The 18,404-nt window shown below is 37.6% G+C and overlaps 1 protein-coding gene and 1 long non-coding RNA gene across 3 annotated transcripts; one reads left to right on the forward strand and one right to left on the reverse strand.

The window, feature by feature from the left end:
* The first annotated feature begins 2,975 nt into the window (after positions 1–2,975).
* LOC110920965 (ATP synthase mitochondrial F1 complex assembly factor 2) lies at positions 2,976–7,417 on the forward strand. 2 transcript variants are annotated; one of them, XR_002582048.2, is made up of 5 exons: positions 2,979–3,485; positions 5,722–5,896; positions 5,969–6,246; positions 6,806–7,025; positions 7,190–7,417. XR_002582048.2 is itself a non-coding variant. In XM_022165215.2 (4 exons), exons 1-4 carry the CDS (start codon positions 3,054–3,056, stop codon positions 6,911–6,913), a joined length of 993 nt encoding a protein of 330 aa, XP_022020907.1. In that variant the 5' UTR covers positions 2,976–3,053; the 3' UTR covers positions 6,914–7,176. The 2 variants fall into 2 exon arrangements, 1 of the variants encoding a protein (XP_022020907.1); XM_022165215.2 differs by lacking the exon at positions 7,190–7,417 and having other exon boundaries at positions 2,976–3,485; positions 6,806–7,176.
* LOC118489281 lies at positions 6,951–8,154 on the reverse strand. The gene is made up of 3 exons (XR_004886995.1): positions 7,945–8,154; positions 7,296–7,396; positions 6,951–7,215 (listed from the first exon to the last, which is right to left on the reverse strand). It is a non-coding gene; the product is annotated as an uncharacterized LOC118489281 (long non-coding RNA).
* Between the last annotated feature and the right edge of the window lie 10,250 nt (positions 8,155–18,404).

The raw sequence follows: 18,404 nt of genomic DNA on the forward strand, positions 1-18,404 counted from the left end.
ATATGTTTCTAGCAGGAGTTTGATGGAAATTAGAAAGTGAGACTTGTAAGTTGAGAAAATTACATATGCCATAGATATTTTTTAAGACGATTTTTTTTTTTTTAATTCTGCTAAGATTTGAATCCAAGACCTTCAAATCTAGGTTTTTATGAAAGTTTTGTCTTTGCCAATGAGTCACCAGCCTCATTTATTATTGCCATCGATATGTGATGGAGATTGGAGACAACACTCGATGTGCAAGGGACTGGGTGGTGATGAAGATGAGGATGAGAAGCAACACGTGTAGCGATGGTGTTGGTGGCAGAGGATGTTGTAGTTTTTTGTGGTCATCAACGAGGAAGGGAAGACTTATCAAAGGGTTTGTAGCCTAATAGTATGAATGTGTTTGTTAAGGTGTGGTCCCTTCATAGGTGGTAAAGGTTCAAGTCCCATTGTGGGTACTAGTGAGGTATTTTAGTGTAGGTTAGTTTGCCGTTTAAAATTAAGGGAAGGGAAGACTTTAGTGAAGAAAAATAGATGAGGTTGGTTTATGTTTTTTATCTTTTGAAAAAGGGGAAATGGACTGTATCACCCTAAACTATACAAATTTGGCTAATACCACGCCCAACTTTCAAGTTGGCTCCCACCACCCCAACTGGACACTTTGGTGTACCTGTCACCCCGTCGTTAAAAAATCACTAACTCAGTTAGGTTTTTAATCCTACGTGGCAAAAGAGTTGTGACCTGGCGTGCCCACGTGGACTCGCCCCTTACAACCCATTTATACATCTTCAAAGCCTCCAGTTGATCGAGGTCTGCAAATTCCAATAGCATCAATAATCTCTCTAACCTTCCTAAACAAACTCATCATTCTAACCGAATCAACATGTAAATCAGGGCTCTCCAGTTGATCGAGGTCTGCAAATTCCAATAGCCCACTATCTTCCCTGTGGTAAATCAGCTGCCTACAACCACCCTCGAATCACCCTCAACCATAACCACCCTCCAACAGAATCCGACAACAAAAGCTAAGAAGACAACGAAAACCCAACCCTTTCAGCGTCTGTTCGCTAATCAAATCCGTCATCGCAAGAATCGATCCAGAAATCACCATAGCCCGGACCATTTCTTACCCCCAAAACCCACACATATCCAATTTCAAGCTCAAACTCACGTATGCTCTAAACCCCTCTTCAAAAAATGTCGACTTTGATGAACTTTCAAAAAATCCAATTTCAAGCTCAAACTCCGCCACCATAGATGACACTTTTTAGTAAGTACAGAGTCAGAATCAGCCTCAAAGATGACATTTTTATTATCAAAATCAAAGTAAGCTCTTAGCCAGACTTGAGAAACACAACCTTTGACCTTATTTTCATCAGTTTTGAACTGGGTTTCGATGTAAGGTTCTTGCAATAGAAAAACAATTGTTCCATACTTGGCTCTTGGGTCTTGTACGGACCGGAAAAGATTGATGATTTCTTGAAGCTTTTGGGGGAGTTCTTCAATGGGTTGGAGTGTGTTGTTGTTGGGGTTTGATGATGATTAAGAAGTGGAGTTAATGGGAAATGATCTTGTGGGTATTGATTGGACTGTGGTGGGTTTGATGATTTGAAGATTTACACTGTGTTCCCGAGTTTCATTAAATAAATGGGAGAAAAGAAAAGATTTAGAAGAAAATAATTTTTAGTTGTGTTCCAGAGTTTCATTAAAGGAGAGAAGAGAAGAGAAAATGAGAGGTTTTTTGCCTAAATTTAATCTTTCCAATTTGGAAAGAAACGGAGAGAAGATAAAAGAAAATGAGAGAATCATTTCTTTTCTCCCCTTAACTTAACTCGGGAACACAACGTTAGTGGGGAAAGTGGGAAAGAAGAGAGGGTTAGGGTTTTGAAAAGGGGTAAAGAATTGGGGAAGAACAAATGGAGAGAGGAAGAGAAAGACATGATTAGTTTGTTTTGAGTCACGTAGGCTGTCCACCTCATCATCCCCATGACACGTAGGATTAAAAACCTAACTGAGTTAGTGATTTTTTAACGAAGGGGTGACAGTGACACCAATTTGTCGAGTAGAGGGTGGTGGAAGCCAACTTGAAAGTTGGGCATGGTATTGGCCAATTTTGCATAGTTTAGGGTGATACAGTCCATTTCCTCTTAGAAAAAAAACATATTATATTCGTTTAATAAAAACATCACATCTGCCCCCATTGGGTCTCAGTTTGGCATATCATCCGTAGAGATAGTGGGGAAACAAAAGAACAAGATTGTTTCTCAAAGTTGATTAATTTCGGAATGAAAAAACCTAATACATGGGGCCTTTTATAGGGTTTTTTCTTAATTTGATAGATTTGTTAGTTTTCAAAATTACAAAATTAAATGGGAAATTTTGAAATTAAAGACATAAATTGGCGTGTGAGTTTATCTAATCAAAGATTCACGCGTTTTAGACAAAAAGCAGAAAGTGCTGAAATTGGGAAAAAGAAATACACTAGCGAAATTAGAGCCTTAAATCAAGGAATTCAGGTCTGACAATTGGGCCACTGTGGTTGCCATGTTATTCGGTTGTTGAGACCTTTCCTTCGCTTGCACACGGGGCTCGTAACTCCAATAGTAGCCCAAGTTATACCCGTTTAAAGTTTGAGCTTTTTATGTCCGTTTCTCTTTATCAAGTTGCTATTGGAGCGCTCCTCATCATCCATGGATGGTGCAAAAATCCTCTCATCTATGTTTTTTCTTTTCTGCTCAAAAGCCGCTAGAACTTCATAACAATATCGAAACAACATGAACAGAAAATTGGTTCATGCTATCATCCTCACTTCGTCCTGATATGTACGACGACTAGCCCATACTTTCATGTTAGATCTTCAAAGTTTTAAATAATAAATTTTCACCCATCATTCACTTTTTTTAATGAATCTTCAAAGTTTTAACTAATAAAATTTCACCCATCATTCACTTTTTTTTTTTAATAAAATATTACAAACTTTTAGTGTCAAAAGAAAAAAAAAAGTGTTGCAACAAATTACTTGTTCATTCTTCTGCATCTCATACACCAATACCCTTTCCTTTCTCCTAAAAATGGCGACTGTCATCCTCAAAAAAACCCTAAATTCCTTAAACCCCAACTCCATACTCCTCCGATCCCTCTCTTCCACCGCCACCGCCACCGCCACCGCCACTGCCGGCCAACCTCAATCCGATACAACCTCCTCATCCTTCACCTTTTCGTCCGACCATAACAATGACACCAACAACCCTAATGGCGATGAGATATACATCAAAGCACGCAAGCCTGCACCTTCCACATCAGTCACCATGCCGATGTCGTTCATGACCGGATCGGTAGTCGGTAAGAGGTTCTACAAGCAAGTGACAACAAGACCGGCTGATGATGGTGTCGGTTGGTCTGTTATGCTTGATTACCGGACGCTTAAAACCCCTTCCAAGAGGCCTCTTAAGTGCTCTACTTTGTCTCTTGCTAAAGCTATTGCTGCTGAGTGGGAGTTTCAGGTTCATTCTCACTTTTTCTGTTCAGATTGCTTATTCAATGATCTTGATTTTGTTTGATTGTCGTTGAATTTTATTAATCTTGTGTTTATGTTTGACATGTGAGACATAGTGTTTGGTTTATTGTTTTGATTTAAGGTGAGAAGTAACCATAGTTATTAAAGGCGTCAGGCGCACTCAGGGCGATTTGTTGGGCCCGGGGCTTTATTTGCGCCCAGGCGCACCTTTTGCTTTAATAACTATGACCTGAAGCATAGTTACTAAAGGCGCGAGGCGCACTAAGGGCGATTTGTTGGGCCCGGGGCTTTATTTGCGCCTTTAATAACTATGGAAGTAACTCATTTGACCTACAATGCTAGCTGTAGTTATAAGTTATATTTTCTAGGCGCATAATCCTTGCTCGGAGCTTAGGCGCCAGACGCTTAAAAAGCGAAGGTTTTTTTTTTTAAGCTAGGCGCTTGGTATGGGGTTGTAGACATGTGGGCTTGTTTAGACTGTTATAGGTTGATTCCAGCCTTATTTAGGCTTCTTTTATTTAACAATGTTTGGCCGGGATTTGGCCGGAATATTCTTTGAATCTGCGCTTGAGAGCCTGAAACCTTCGGCGCCTAGGCGTGCGCTTTTGACAACAGAGGTTACAAGATACAAGCTTGGTTTTAAAAAGTGAGCCTAGGTGCGAGGCTCAGCGCCTTATGCAAGCTGAGGCGCACTCTGTACACAAAGTGCAGCTAAAGGCATGCTTTTTTGGTGAAAAAAAATTACTGTGAGGCACGCGCCTCATGTATGTGCCACAAATTTGTGCAGCAGATTGTGGTACATCCATAGTTATTAAAGGCGCTAGGCGCACTCAAGGCGCATAGACCTCGCCTGGGGCCTAGGCGCAAGGCGCAAAAAAATGCACAATGAAAAAAATAAAAAATATTTTATGTATTAGAAAGCTAATACTATTCTTCAAAGTTCAAATAAAACAAACAAAAGTTATTATATAACATTTAATATCATCTATTTAGTACCAAAAGTTCTAAAATATTAGTGTAGAAAAGTATTTTCCTTAAATAAAAGTAGAAATCTGGCTGGAATCTTGCCGAAGATTAGAGAATTTGCCGGAAACTCTCCGGAATCTAGGAATCTCGCCGAAATTTACGCCTGAACCATCACCTGGAGAACATAGTTGTCAAGAGCTTAAGTAGCGTATAGGTCTAGGCTCGCTGTTAGGGTTGCAGCGATAGATAGCGATGATAGAGACATTTTAATTATTTTTTGTTTTTAAAATAAATAGCAACTAAATATAGCTATAAAATAGCTGGAATTTAGGTTTTTGTTAGATATACATGTAAAATAGCATAGATACCAGGGTATTTTGATATAATATACGTATACAATTTAAAAAAAAAAATTTTCTATTGTATCGCTATTTATAAAATAGCCGCTCGCTATTTATCGCTATGTAGCATATAGGTAGGTACCTTATCGCTATTTGTCGCTATTCGCCATTCACAACTATGCTGGAGAATAAAGCGCAATTGCTCTGACTTAAAGCGCAATGGCCTCGCCTAGCTTGGAAAATGGGCTAGGCGCAAAAGGCGATGACTTTTAACAACCATGGGTACATCATGCTTTTCAGGCAGTACATGTATGTAATTTCAATATTAAAACATTTATAAAGCTTATTTGTGTCTAAATGCTGGGTAAATGACCCTAGAAACCTATAGAATAAGAAAATTATACAATCGCCTTGCGCCTCGCATATGAAAAGCCCGCCGCTTTTGCGCTTCGGTTTTAGACCTCGTCGCTTTTGTGCACTTCACGCTTTTAAAACCAAGGTTACAAGGAAGGTTTAGGTCCAAGAGAACACGACTAAAAACTTGAAAACCGAGAAACCATTGTCAATCAATTAATTTTTTTTTTATTTCTTTTTATTTAAAATGTTAGTAATGTAAAAAAAAATTTAAAAAAACATATGTAACTCGCGAAGGTACACATGTACATCTCATACGAGGTAATACATATGTAGTATATGAGCTACATATATGTATCTCATTGACTACATATATTTTTTAATTTTTTTTGTTATCTTAAAGATCAATAACATTTATGAAGAACGACAAGTAAAAAATAAAAATAAAAAAATTAAAAATTGGCTGATTGATAGTAGTTTCTTGCATTTACAAGTACCTTTTAACATTTCTTATGAGGCCTCCTCTCAGTTACATTTAGTTAGTGTTTTTGTCGATTGTAGCTTACAGATGGAATCCGGCCATTTACAATGCCTCTAATGAAACTTGCATGTACTGCTTTGGAGAGAGTTCCACTCACCAGGCCAAAAATAATTGATAGTTTAATGGCAAGGTTTAATCAAGATTTGGTCTTTTGCCGTGCCCCGGATGATAATGTTTTGACAAGTGGCGTCCACGGTATGCAATGCATTACATAAACTCTTTCGAGTTCTTTGTTTTCAAGTTTTATAATAATGTTTGAATTTGTAGAGCTGCAAGTGAAGAAAATCGATCCTTTGCTCAAATGGGTCGAGTCAGAGTTCGGTTTTAAGCCTGTTGTATATTCCAGCTTTTTCGGGGGGAAGCAGGAGGATGGCCTTGTAAAGGCGGTTGAAAACGTTCTTAAGAAAACCAATGATAACGAACTGGCGGCTATTGATGCACTTGCTTCTGCGTCACACTCGTTGATAATTTCAATTGCAATATTCCGCGGGAGACTACAAATTCACGAAGCGATTGAATTGATTAGACTTGAAGAAGATATGCAGGTCCGTGTTTTTTTTTTTTTTTTGAGTAAGCTGCCATTTTCGTCTTTGAGGTTTGGCCACTTTTGCGACTTTCGTTCAAAGGTTTGTTTTTTTTTTCATCTGGATCCAAAAGGTTTGAAATCTTGCCATTTTCTGATTTTCATTCGGCTTGTTAACTTCATCCATTTTCTCCGTTAAGTAAGGGGTATTTTCGTACGTAAATTGAAAAAGACCGAATTTCCCTTTAAGTAAATACTTGTATATTATGCTAAATGCTTGTACATAAAGTGAAAAAGACCGAATTGCCCATTAAGTTAACAAAAAGACGGGAATACCCCTGAATTAACGGAGAAAAATGGAGTTAATGAGCTGGATGAAAATGGCAAGATTTCAAACCTTTTGGACCCAAATGCGGCAAAACAAACCTTTGGACGAAAGTCGCAAAACTGGCGAAACCTCAGGGACGAAAATGACATTTTACTTTTTTTCTTTTTTAAACTTGCTGACATTGTGTACCTGTTTGACCCGTTACAGATATAACTGTAAGCTGATCTTATTTTGTATTTAAAATCATTTCCAGGTGGAAAAGTGGGGTCTGGTAGAAGGCGGTCATGATCTTGATGTTGCAGATCTTAAAGTGCAAATATCATCTGCTGCGGTTTTTCTTGGACTCACTAAACAGTTTTGAAGTGGTGTGTAAAATTACCATTTTGCCATTGGCTCGGCTTTATCAGTGCCGTTTTGCCATTATCATTCTTTCGTAGGTGTTAAAGTTGAAACTAAGCGTCAGCTAATAAGTGGTAAACAATCGTATCATCTGTTACACTTTTATAGCCTCGGTTATAAGTTCAATGTTTACAGTTTTGCTTTGTAGAATATGTTTTCTGTATGTATTAAAATTTTCGAACAATAGCAACATTGCTAAAATATAATAACCTAATTTGTGTGTGATCTCCCTTTACAGTCTCTCTAGCGGCGCATCGGTTCTATCTGCATCAACACAATGAATAGGTTCTTGATCGAAAACATGAGTACATCAAAAGTTTTGGTTTTATTTTAGAAGTTTATACCGTAGTTTAAGGTTCTTCATCTTCACAACATTGGGTGCAAATTGGTGGTTGTTTCTTGATGTCACAGTAGCAACAAGAGATATCACAGTTACTGCTGCATCCTATCAAAACCAGTTTTTTCAGCTCAGTACCCTCCCTTCTCATCTTTTACAAATAAAATATTTTAATGGTTAGGGCCTTGTATCTGAAACTTTTTATATATATGTATATCAACTATGATGGCAAAGTTTTAAAGAACGGAATCGAGCCTTGAGGCGTTTACCCTTCGCCTCACGAGGTGTAAGCCTAAGGCAGAATTAAAAATAAATATAAAAATTATAAATCTCTTAAAAAATAAAAATTGACACAGAAAGTCTAAAACATCAAAAATAAAATAATCGACACAGAAAGTCTAAACCATCAAAAACACGCATAACCCTTTTTCAAACCGTGCGTGATGGTACCATAACACGGTTATCCGGGTCTGTTTTAAACCATTGTGATGATTTAGTGAATATGGCATTAAGAAGTAGTTGCACTATATGTTGCGGTTGACTTGACCGAACAAAGCACACACAATATTTTCTAAGGTGCAACAACCATTCTGACCAACCAAACTACTCCACATTTAAGACAAAGTAAATTGAAAGTTTTGAAATTTAATCATAACCTGTGACAAGAAAGTAGTCTAAGGGTTGGATTTGTTGAGGATTGATGAAAAACGGCGAATCTCTTCTTGCTCCAACTTGAAAACAGATAAAGAAGCACACCAATGCTAATAGTGACAACTTCATGGCTTTGTTGAGAGCAATTTTAGCATGGATATCATGGAAAGATTTTGAGTGTTGGTGTCATGGAGTATATAAAAAGTTTTGTTGGATTTGCAGTTGAGAGTTAGGAGTGAGAAGAATCTATAACTTAAATGACATGATTGCCCTATACTATCCCACTTGTCTTTAGTATAATCCTAAAGAAATTTGTGTAGGAGTCATACATTGATGATGTCTATTTTAGGAAAAGCACATATCTTTATCAAAGTTGCAATGCCAACACCATGATTCCAACAAACATGCAATTCACAGATCTTTTTGAGAAATCAATAAATCAAAGTGATAACCCCCGAATGGATTTGCAGTGGATTTCACAAATGGTTTTGACACCATGATTACAGCGGATTGATGACAACTTGTGAATATCGAAAATGAATGGACAATTGGACAGTTATTGTTAATTGTCTTGGTACCGAGATATGTTCCCGGCAATCGATATAAATACATGATGAAGATGAACAATTGTGAGAGCGGTTGAAATTGGCGGGAATAACCGCTGTTCGAAACGATATCAACACGGCCATTCATCTATAACGTTACATACATACATATTTAACAATAATGTACCTATACTTAATACATAAAAATACATAAATTATGTTTAAACACAGAACTAATGTACCATATATCGCTCCATAGCCCTCCTTCGGTACCGACCACAATCATCTCCTGATGATCTTTGACTCCTTCTTCTTTGTTCTGTATCCCCGTATTCACTGCTTGCCGGATAAGTTGGGTTGCCTCATCTGTTTCTTTCTTCAGGCATGAAGAAATTTGGTGTCCGGGTTTACGATAGTAGAAACAGGTTTTCTCCCGTTGACGTTGCTTATTCTTGCCATTCATCTTGTCTGTACAATGTTGGCATGGTAAGAGAGTGGATGATGATTGAATTTCAGTCGTCTTCATCTTTCCCTTTGACGCTCTGATACCACTATGTTGGGGATCAGAAGACGAATTTGCAGCGGAAAGTGATTGTGCAGAATTGTAAGTGGGATTAATGTTATCATATGCCAGTGAACCAAATTGGATTTGCATGATTGAAAAGGGTATCGATGAACAAGAGCAGAAGATAAAAGGGCAATTCTTGATATGAATAAGAATGTCTTGATATCCGACATAGTTGCCGGTTAACTTGAATAAATACATATGAGTTTTGGCGGTTAGTTTTGCCGGGTAACTGCCTCCGGCAGTTATTCGAAATTAATCACCCGCTTATCATACCAACCAAGACTTGAACTTATCATCTATGGTCCGAGTGCATATCATACATAACTTATCTACCTATAAATTCGATTAAATACATATAAACATAACAAGGTTTAATAAATCTAACACTTCTAAACATATAAACTTGTCGATGTGTAAACATATACAGCTCGTAATACTCGCACACTTTCAAACATGAAATTATGTACACATTTTAATTCACAAAACTTGCAAAATAAGTAAAACAAAACAGCTAAGCCAACAAATTGTGAAAAGTACACAATCGTCACCCTCAAACGCTTAGTGTTATAACTGGTTTTAGTTTGACTTAATGTTTATCATGTCTAACGAACGTATGATATGATAAACATTAAGTCAAACTAAAACCAGTTATAACACTAAGCGTTTGAGGATACGAATATGCAGTTTTTGTAACGGACGTAAGGAGGTTATATACTGATGAACTTCATAATCAGCTCTCATATTGGAAAGCAACACTTTTGATTAGTGGGAGAATAACGCTTGTAAAGTACGTATATAAATAGCTTGCGGATTTGTTTCTTTCTTTATATAAAGCACCATTAAATTAAGTAAAAACTTGTAATCTGTTTCTTTCTTTACACGATTTTACATTAAGTTTTATGAGAACTTTGAAATTGCAATGTTTTGTTGTTTCAGTCTTGTATATGATGCATTATGATAGGATATTGTGTTATTGTTGTTGCTGAGTAGTTTAGTGTTCTAGTATGCTTGATGACGAGACTCTTTTGTTGTACCTAGGTTTGTTACATGATTTTTCTTTCAATCTTATGAGAACTTTTAAATTGCAATTTGTGTTATTGTTGTTTCTTGAGTAGTTTTTGTCTTGTAAAGTGGACCCGTTTGTAGGATTTTGTTAGATACTATTAGTTTGATGATAGAATAATTTTGTTTCAAGTTTCAAATGATAATATGTGTTATTGTTGTTGTTTCATGACTAGTTTTAGTTATGTATGCACTAGTGAACTTGTTTGTAGTTGGTGCATACTCTTAGTTTAATAGGATTGTGTCTTGTTATTGTTTCATGAGTAGTTTTAGTCTTGTATGCATTATGATAGGATTTTGTGTAACATTCTGTAATTATTGTATTATTCATCTTCGTGTTTTTCGTATTCAACCATTCGTATTCAACCTCTTTGTGGAGCTTTTAACCACCATTTTTTCATCATTTTCATATTCTTTGTTTCTTTGCCACTTCCCTAGCCACAAGAGCTAGTAGTAAGCCTTTTCATCTTCATGTTACTTCTTGTTAGTAGTATGTTACATATGTACAAGGTAAACCATCAAGAAAACTTAACTTTAAAAGATGAACATGTGAAGAACCAACATAATCTAAAGAAAATAAAGTGTTTCTAGTGTTGTTTGAAGTATGTTATGAAGTTGTTGTTATTGATCTTGTGATTTTGTTAAGATCCATCACATCTAAGCTTGTTAGAAGCTTAGATCTAACAAGTGTAAGCATGGATCTTAAAAGATCCATGAAGAAACATGTTAGTAAGCTTAAAGATCTTTAAAAGTGGTTTTAAAATGAAATATTCATGTTCTTGAACCTACTAATCTTGTGGATGAACAATTTTACAAAATAAAGTTTTATTAAAGTTTACAAAATTAACAAATAAGCTTTGATTTAAGTAGATCTACATGTTAATGTATAGATCTAAAATACTACAAATTTTCATGGAACTTCAAGTTTATTACATGAAAATGTATGATAAATTTAGTGATCTTTACTTACAAAATTGTTGATTCTTGAGTTTTGATGATTAAAAGAAAATAAACACATGTTTTAAAACATGGGAAAACCTCCATTTTTAGGGGAAACTATATCAAAATTATTATAAAATTTTGACACTTAGAAAAATATAAAGTTTTACAAGACTTTTTCTACAAAAATGTTCAAGAATGCTAAACAAGGGTTTTCCCTATTTTTTTTATACAAAAATATAAAATAAGAAATAGAGTTTTCTTCAAGAATTAAAACAAGTATAAATATGTATATTTTTAGAGAAAGTATATATATTTAGTGGTCACCAAATTATGTGCTATGTGTATATTATGCGTAAATATATATTAGTGTACATGTAGGAACTTAAAAATACACTAAATACCCCCAAGGAGTATAAACACCAAATACACACACACACACACACACACACACACACACACACACACACATATATATATATATAGGACAATGCTAGACAGAAAAACCTCATTTAGGTAGAAAACTCTGGAAACCCAAATCTCCACCCATTTTTACCCAACCTCCCGACATTTTTTTTTTGAAAAAAATAACACATGTAATATACATGTTTTAGAGTGTTTTGGGCCAAAAAAATCAAAAAAGCGCCGAAGGGATTTTTTTTAAAAAAAATAAACAAATTTCAGTGTGTTACACCCCGAATTTCCACGTGTCACCGGTGGGCCCGGTGGGGGAGTATCGTGACGTTGTTGATATCATCATTTGTCAAACAACACAAATTATAATGCACAGCGGAAGCAAATGAAAATAGATTTATTTCAACCATCAAATGTAATATTAAAGTATCACAAGTAGTCGAAATAGATCCACAGGCGGATCGAAAATAAAAGAAGGAAATTGTTCAACAGATATATGCATCCCAAAGCTTGCGAGACTCTCTGATGCTAAGGAGAAACCAGCCTATTGTGTATAGCACCTGCACTTAATCTTTTTGGGGAAAATACGTCAGTTTGCACTGGTAAATACAATTTAACTGACTCATTTTGAAAAGGTTTTAAAAATTGATTTAAATGCTCAGGGCACAAAACATTTTATAACTTGGGAATAATTAATCAAAGTTAAACTTGTAAAAGATTTACATGTTTGTTGTGCGTTCAGTCGCCCGAGTCGTGTCGGGTTTAAGGTTAATTGACACACCACTTAGTATAAGCCCGCGGCGGGAAGCCAACGTTTATACCTTAATAATGGACATAATACCGGGTGTACGCCTACACCCGGGTGTCAAGGTCGTGGCCAAAAATGATGCCAAGGATATCCGGGACATGGTCAATAAGCTCCCAAAGGCGTAAAAACAAACAAAACCAAGTTTTCAAACGGGTCACATTGATAATACCCAACTACTAATGAGTTGGGGTCAATTGCCCGACCAAGCGGTATTTTATATACCGTACCCCCAAGCCCGTATAGGGAAAATAAGTTAAAAGTATTTACCTGAGCAAGTATAACCACAAAAGAAAAATGCACGTGTCTTTTACTGGGCTCCTATTCTGGAACGAAGGTTATAATAACCTATTAGAATCCTAACGGGTCTTTAATATAGCCTAGGCCTAGACCGGTTAGTTTCGAATAATAAATATGGTTTAATCGCGAGGAATGCGAAAACCGGGGAGGAATGTGATTTAGACCCTACAAGCTTGGATACTTGTATAATATGGGTAAACTAAACACATTCTGAATTTAGAGACTAAGATGATACGGTTTGACCCGTTTCGGCTAATATGCGTGAACTAGTCACATAAGCCGATCCGAACGCGAAAGTGCGTAACGAGTAACCATATAAATCATATGCAAGTTTCCTGAGATTATATGCACCAAATATGTTGCAATATCAGTAAGGTATGTCCAATTATGCCCCAAACGTTTTTAAACGCCAATTACGCCTCATAAGGGCATTTTGGTAATTTTACATAGGCTAAAAGGGTAAAATGGGAAAACTGAGTTTTTAACTTTAGTCTACTGTTATAATATATATTTTTATTAAATATATCAGTAGGTATTAGATCTTTTATGTATAAACTAGTTTCGACATATACTATGTCGTAAAAATGCCTAAAAAGGCGATTTGGAGCCATTTCCGGGTTTTAAAAGAAAAGCTGATATTTTTATATTTCCAGAAGGCTCAACATATCATATTTAACATAATAAATCAGTAGAAAAAGGTTTGAGGTCAAAAGGTTTTGTAAAACTCATTTTATGGCCGAAAGGGCAAAATCGGCATAAGCCGAATTAAGCTTAAAACCTCTAGTTATGCTCATCCTAAAAATAAATAAAAATCTTTAAAATTTCCAAAATATTATTATATAACAGTGGGTATAAAGTTTTGATATAAAATTCGGGTTTAAATAGGTTATGCGTTAATTACGCTAATTATTTACTAAGAAAGCTTCTAATTACGCTAATGAGCATAACTCTTAATCTAGACCTCAAACTGATGTCAAATTTTGGGGACAAGTTTATATTTCAGTAACTAAGTTGTCTACCCTTTTATATTTTCAAAAATCATGATTTTTGGACATTTGGGCATAATGGTCAACATATGGGCATTTAACGGAAACATGCATACGAACAAGATATCTAATGAACCACGTTGCATAATCACAGGAGGATATACTAACATGTTATTAGGTCCAAAAGAAGCTCTAAGGCAATCTTAATCTTGACTAAAACGCGTCAGAACTGAAAGTCAAAGTGAAAGTCAAACTATGCGACTTTCGGTTCCGAACCGGGTCTAAACAGAAAATTGTCGAGTTGAACATGTTGGAACATGTTCTTATACTTATTACCAAGTTATATTAATGTTCAAACAGGTTACATACAACCTACATTGCTAATTATGCGTTAATTTGAAATTAAGCATTCTGTTGACTTTTTATGATTAGCTTTGACTCGACAATTGACATGCTTAGAGTGGGAATCTGGAAACACCCTTTTAAGGGTTTGTTACCCACTTAATTACCTTCCTAAAGGTTTCTTTAATTCATGATTTGACAGAGCACATTATGCTTAATCACGAAGTCAAACCTTAATTACGACGGTTTGACTTTTACTTAATTAACTAAGCTAGAAAGGATTAAAGAAGGTTAAGGACACTTACAAGAGTCCTAAGATGGATTAGAGAGCCTAAGAAAATGTGTTGGTGACCAGAGGAGCTCCAGAAAGTCTTTAGCCAAAGTTCCAAATGAGCAAGTGTCAAATGATCACACTTGAACCCTTTATATAGTGAACTAGGAGCTCCAAGATCTTGACAAGCAAGTCTAGGGTAGTAAAGGGATGATCCCAAGTGTCCCTAAGGAGATATTTACTGCCTAGCAAGCCCATAGAATCGAAATGTTACGTTTTAAGTCGGTTAAATGCATTGGACAGGCAGCTGTCCAAAACTCACTGCCAGCGACGGTCTTACGGACCGTATGCTACAGGGGTTACGGTCCGTAACCGACTTTACTGAAACATGGTTCAGGTGCCTTCCTTACGTATCGTAAGCCTAAGGCTTTGCGGTCCGTAACCCATCCTTGCGGGACATGCTCATGCACCCTGCTTACGGACCGTAAGCCAGGGGCCTTGCGGTCCGTAAGCGATGGCCAGAAGACAAAAGTTTGAAAACTTTTATGTCTTGACCATGCAATCCACCATTCCGAAATCAGACTTTCTTTTGCAGATGTGGGCCACCTTGACCAGCCATTGCATGCCCTACTTCCTCTTACATGTTCCTCATTCAAGCTTAAATCATAATGGGACTTGTAAGATCGACGGAGATTCCAAAAATGAGTCTTGGACTCTCAATTACTTGGCCAAGCTATAACAATTCTTATTTACAAGAATTTTATTTAGATTAGGAGTAGTAACAACCTATATTTCCGAAGTCCTTGATAAAGATGTAACTTTATTTATCTGAGAGCAACCGGTTATCATATGAGATGATCATTAATTGATTTAAGGATCTTGGGATTTATAAAAGTTTGGGTCGCTCAGAGGTGATTTAATAACGTGTCGCCCTTGGGTCGTTCAGAGGTATTTTAAATAACATGACGCCCTTTTTGTTAGAAATCCTACCACACATCTTTTTATTTAATCCGGTTTCTCTGACACGTCTGTCACACATGACACGTGCCTTTATTCTAATGGACAGGAATTTTCAAGGTGTTACATCCTCACCCCCTTAAAAGAAATCTCGACCTCGAGATTTACTGAAACAATTGAGGGTATTTTTCTTGCATCGTGGACTCTAACTCCCACGTATAATCAGGACCTCTGCGGCCCTCCCATCTGACCTTGACAATGGGTACATACTTCCTTCGAAGCTTCTTTACCTGTCGGTCCTCAATCGACACAGGTTTTTCTATAAACTTTAAGCTTTCGTTTATATGCACATCTGTATGTGGTATGACTAGCGATTCATCGGCTAGACATTTCTTCAGGTTGCAGATGTGGAACACGTTATGAATACCACTAAGCTCCTCTGGTAAGTTCAACTTGTAAGCCACTGATCCTACACATTCGATGATCTCGAATGGTCCGATATACCTCGGGCTTAACTTACCTTTCTTGCCAAATCTCATTACCCCTTTCCATGGTGATACTTTGAGCAAAACTTTATCGCCAACCTCAAACTTGAGGGATTTTCGCTTACCATCAGCATAGCTCTTTTGCCTATCACGGGCAACTTTTAGGTGTTCAGTAATCTGGGTAATCTTGTCTGTCGTCTCCAGGACTAATTCTGGTCCTGATAACTGGACGTCTCCTACCTCTGCCCAACAAATGGGTGTTCTGCACTTTCTACCATATAATGCCTCAAAAGGCGCAGCCTTAATGCTGGTGTGGTAGCTATTATTGTAGGAAAATTCGATCAGAGGTAGGTGCCTATCCCAACTTCCTCCTAGGTCAATCACGCATGCCCGAAGCATGTACTCCAAGGTTTGAATAGTATGCTCACTTTGCCCATCCGTCTGAGGATGATAAGCTGTACTAAAATTCAATTGCGTACCCAGGGACTTTTGGAAACTCTCCCAGAAATGAGATGTGTATCTGGTATCCCGATCGGAGATAATGGATACTGGTACGCCATGCAGGGATACTATCTTATCCACGTACAGTTGAGCTAGCATGTCAGAGCTGTAAGTCTCTTTAATGGGTAGGAAATGTGCTGACTTAGTCAGTCGATCAACTATTACCCAAATAGTGTCATTTCCTTTCGGCGTCTTAGGCAACTTGGTGATAAAATCCATCGTTACCATTTCCCACTTCCAGGTGGGAATCTCAGGCTGTTGTAGCAAACCTGACGGTTTCTGATGTTCAGCTTTAACTTGAGCGCATGTTAGACATTTAGCCACATGGGTGGCTATAGACTTTTTCAAGCCTATCCACCAGTAATTTGCCTTTACATCCTGGTACATCTTATCCGCTCCAGGATGGACGGAATATTTGGAACTGTGGGCTTCCTTAAGGATGACGTCACGAAGACCTCCAAAAACAGGAACACATATTCTTCCATTTAACCTCAGGATTCCGTCCTTGCCATAGGATAACTGTTCCTCAGTCACTCCTAGCTTCTCATTAGGGTAGTTAGCTTCTAATATTGCCTCTTTCTGCGTGGCTAACAACCTTTCATTTAGACTGTTCCTGACTTCAATGCTTTTGGCATTGATCCTGATTGGTTTTACCCTTTCCTTCCTGCTCAGGGCATCTGCGACTACATTGGCCTTGCCTGGATGGTATCTTATTTCACAATCATAGTCATTTAGAGTTTCCATCCATCGTCGCTGCCTCATGTTCAATTCTTTCTGGTTGAACAGGTGCTGAAGGCTTTTATGATCAGAATAGATCACACATTTAGTGCCATACAAATAGTGCCTCCACAACTTTAGTGCAAATACAACGGCACCCAATTCCAAATCATGAGTGGTGTAATTCTTCTCATGCACCTTTAATTGTCGTGAAGCGTAGGCAATGACCTTGCCTTTCTGCATTAACACACAACCCATCCCGGTGTGTGATGCATCACAATAGACTACAAATTCATCAATTCCATCAGGTAACGTCAACACGGGAGCGTTACTTAATTTCTGCTTCAAAGTATCGAATGACTCTTGCTGCTTAGGTCCCCAATTGAACTTGCTATTCTTGCGAGTCAGCAAAGTTAGGGGTGCTGCAATTCTTGAGAAGTTTTCGATGAATCTCCTGTAGTATCCAGCCAAACTTAGGAAACTGCGGATTTCCGTAGGTGTCTTTGGCTCCTGCCAATTCATGACAGCTTCAACTTTAGCGGGATCCACTTGAATACCACGCTCACTGACCACATGTCCAAGAAATTGGACTTCTCTTAACCAAAATTCACATTTGGAAAACTTCGCATATAGCTTTCCTTGATGAAGCAGCTTCAGAATACAACGGAGGTGCTTCTCGTGATCAGCTTGATTCTTGGAATAAATGAGAATGTCATCGATGAAGACGATGACAAATTTATCCAAATAAGGTTTGCAGACGCGATTCATGAGATCCATGAATGCGGCAGGTGCGTTTGTGAGCCCGAAAGGCATCACTAGGAACTCGTAGTGACCATAACGAGTCCTAAATGCAGTCTTGTGCACGTCTTCATCCTTAACCTTCAACTGATGATATCCCGATCTCAGATCTATCTTGGAGAAATAGCTTGCCCCTTGAAGTTGATCGAATAGATCGTCGATCCTGGGTAGAGGATACCTATTCTTAATGGTAACCTTGTTAAGCTCTCAGTAATCGATACATAAGCGCATCGAACCATCTTTCTTCTTGACAAATAGAATCGGTGCTCCCCAAGGAGACGAACTAGGCCTAATGAAACCCTTGGCTAGCAAATCATCTAGCTGCGTTCTCAATTCCTTCATCTCCGTTGGCGCTAGCCTATAAGGCGCTCTAGCAATAGGTGCAGCTCCAGGAACGATATCGATTTTGAATTCCACTTGCCTGTCTGGTGGCAAACCAGGCAGTTCTTCTGGAAAGACTTCAGGGTATTCTGATATAACGAGAATGTCTTCAATTTTGGGCTTTTTCTCATCAATGGTTACATGTGCCATATAAATGACACAACCATTCTTCAAACATTGGGACGCTTTAAGCATAGACATCTGTTAGGCAATCCATGACGCGTATCTCCCTGAATGGTGAGAGGTTCACCAGATGGAGTCTTGATTATTACTTGCCTTCTATTGCATATAATCTGGGCTTGGTTATGCGATAACCAATCCATGCCCAATACTACATCAAAACCGGCTAACTTGAAGGGTAGCAGGGATAGAGGAAAAGAGTGGTTCCTAATGG

The sequence above is a fragment of the Helianthus annuus genome, chromosome 17, assembly GCF_002127325.2.
Source record: "Helianthus annuus cultivar XRQ/B chromosome 17, HanXRQr2.0-SUNRISE, whole genome shotgun sequence".
NCBI lineage: Eukaryota > Viridiplantae > Streptophyta > Magnoliopsida > Asterales > Asteraceae > Helianthus > Helianthus annuus.

Excerpts from the sequence above, each read along its gene's own strand:
- LOC110920965 (XM_022165215.2), top strand. The coding sequence starts at position 3,054 with ATGGCGACTGTCATCCTCAAAAAAACCCTAAATTCCTTAAACCCCAAC. Across the intron at positions 5,897-5,968 it reads TTTGACAAGTGGCGTCCACG|AGCTGCAAGTGAAGAAAATC; the intron begins GTATGCAATGCA and ends TTGAATTTGTAG. Across the intron at positions 6,247-6,805 it reads GACTTGAAGAAGATATGCAG|GTGGAAAAGTGGGGTCTGGT; the intron begins GTCCGTGTTTTT and ends AATCATTTCCAG.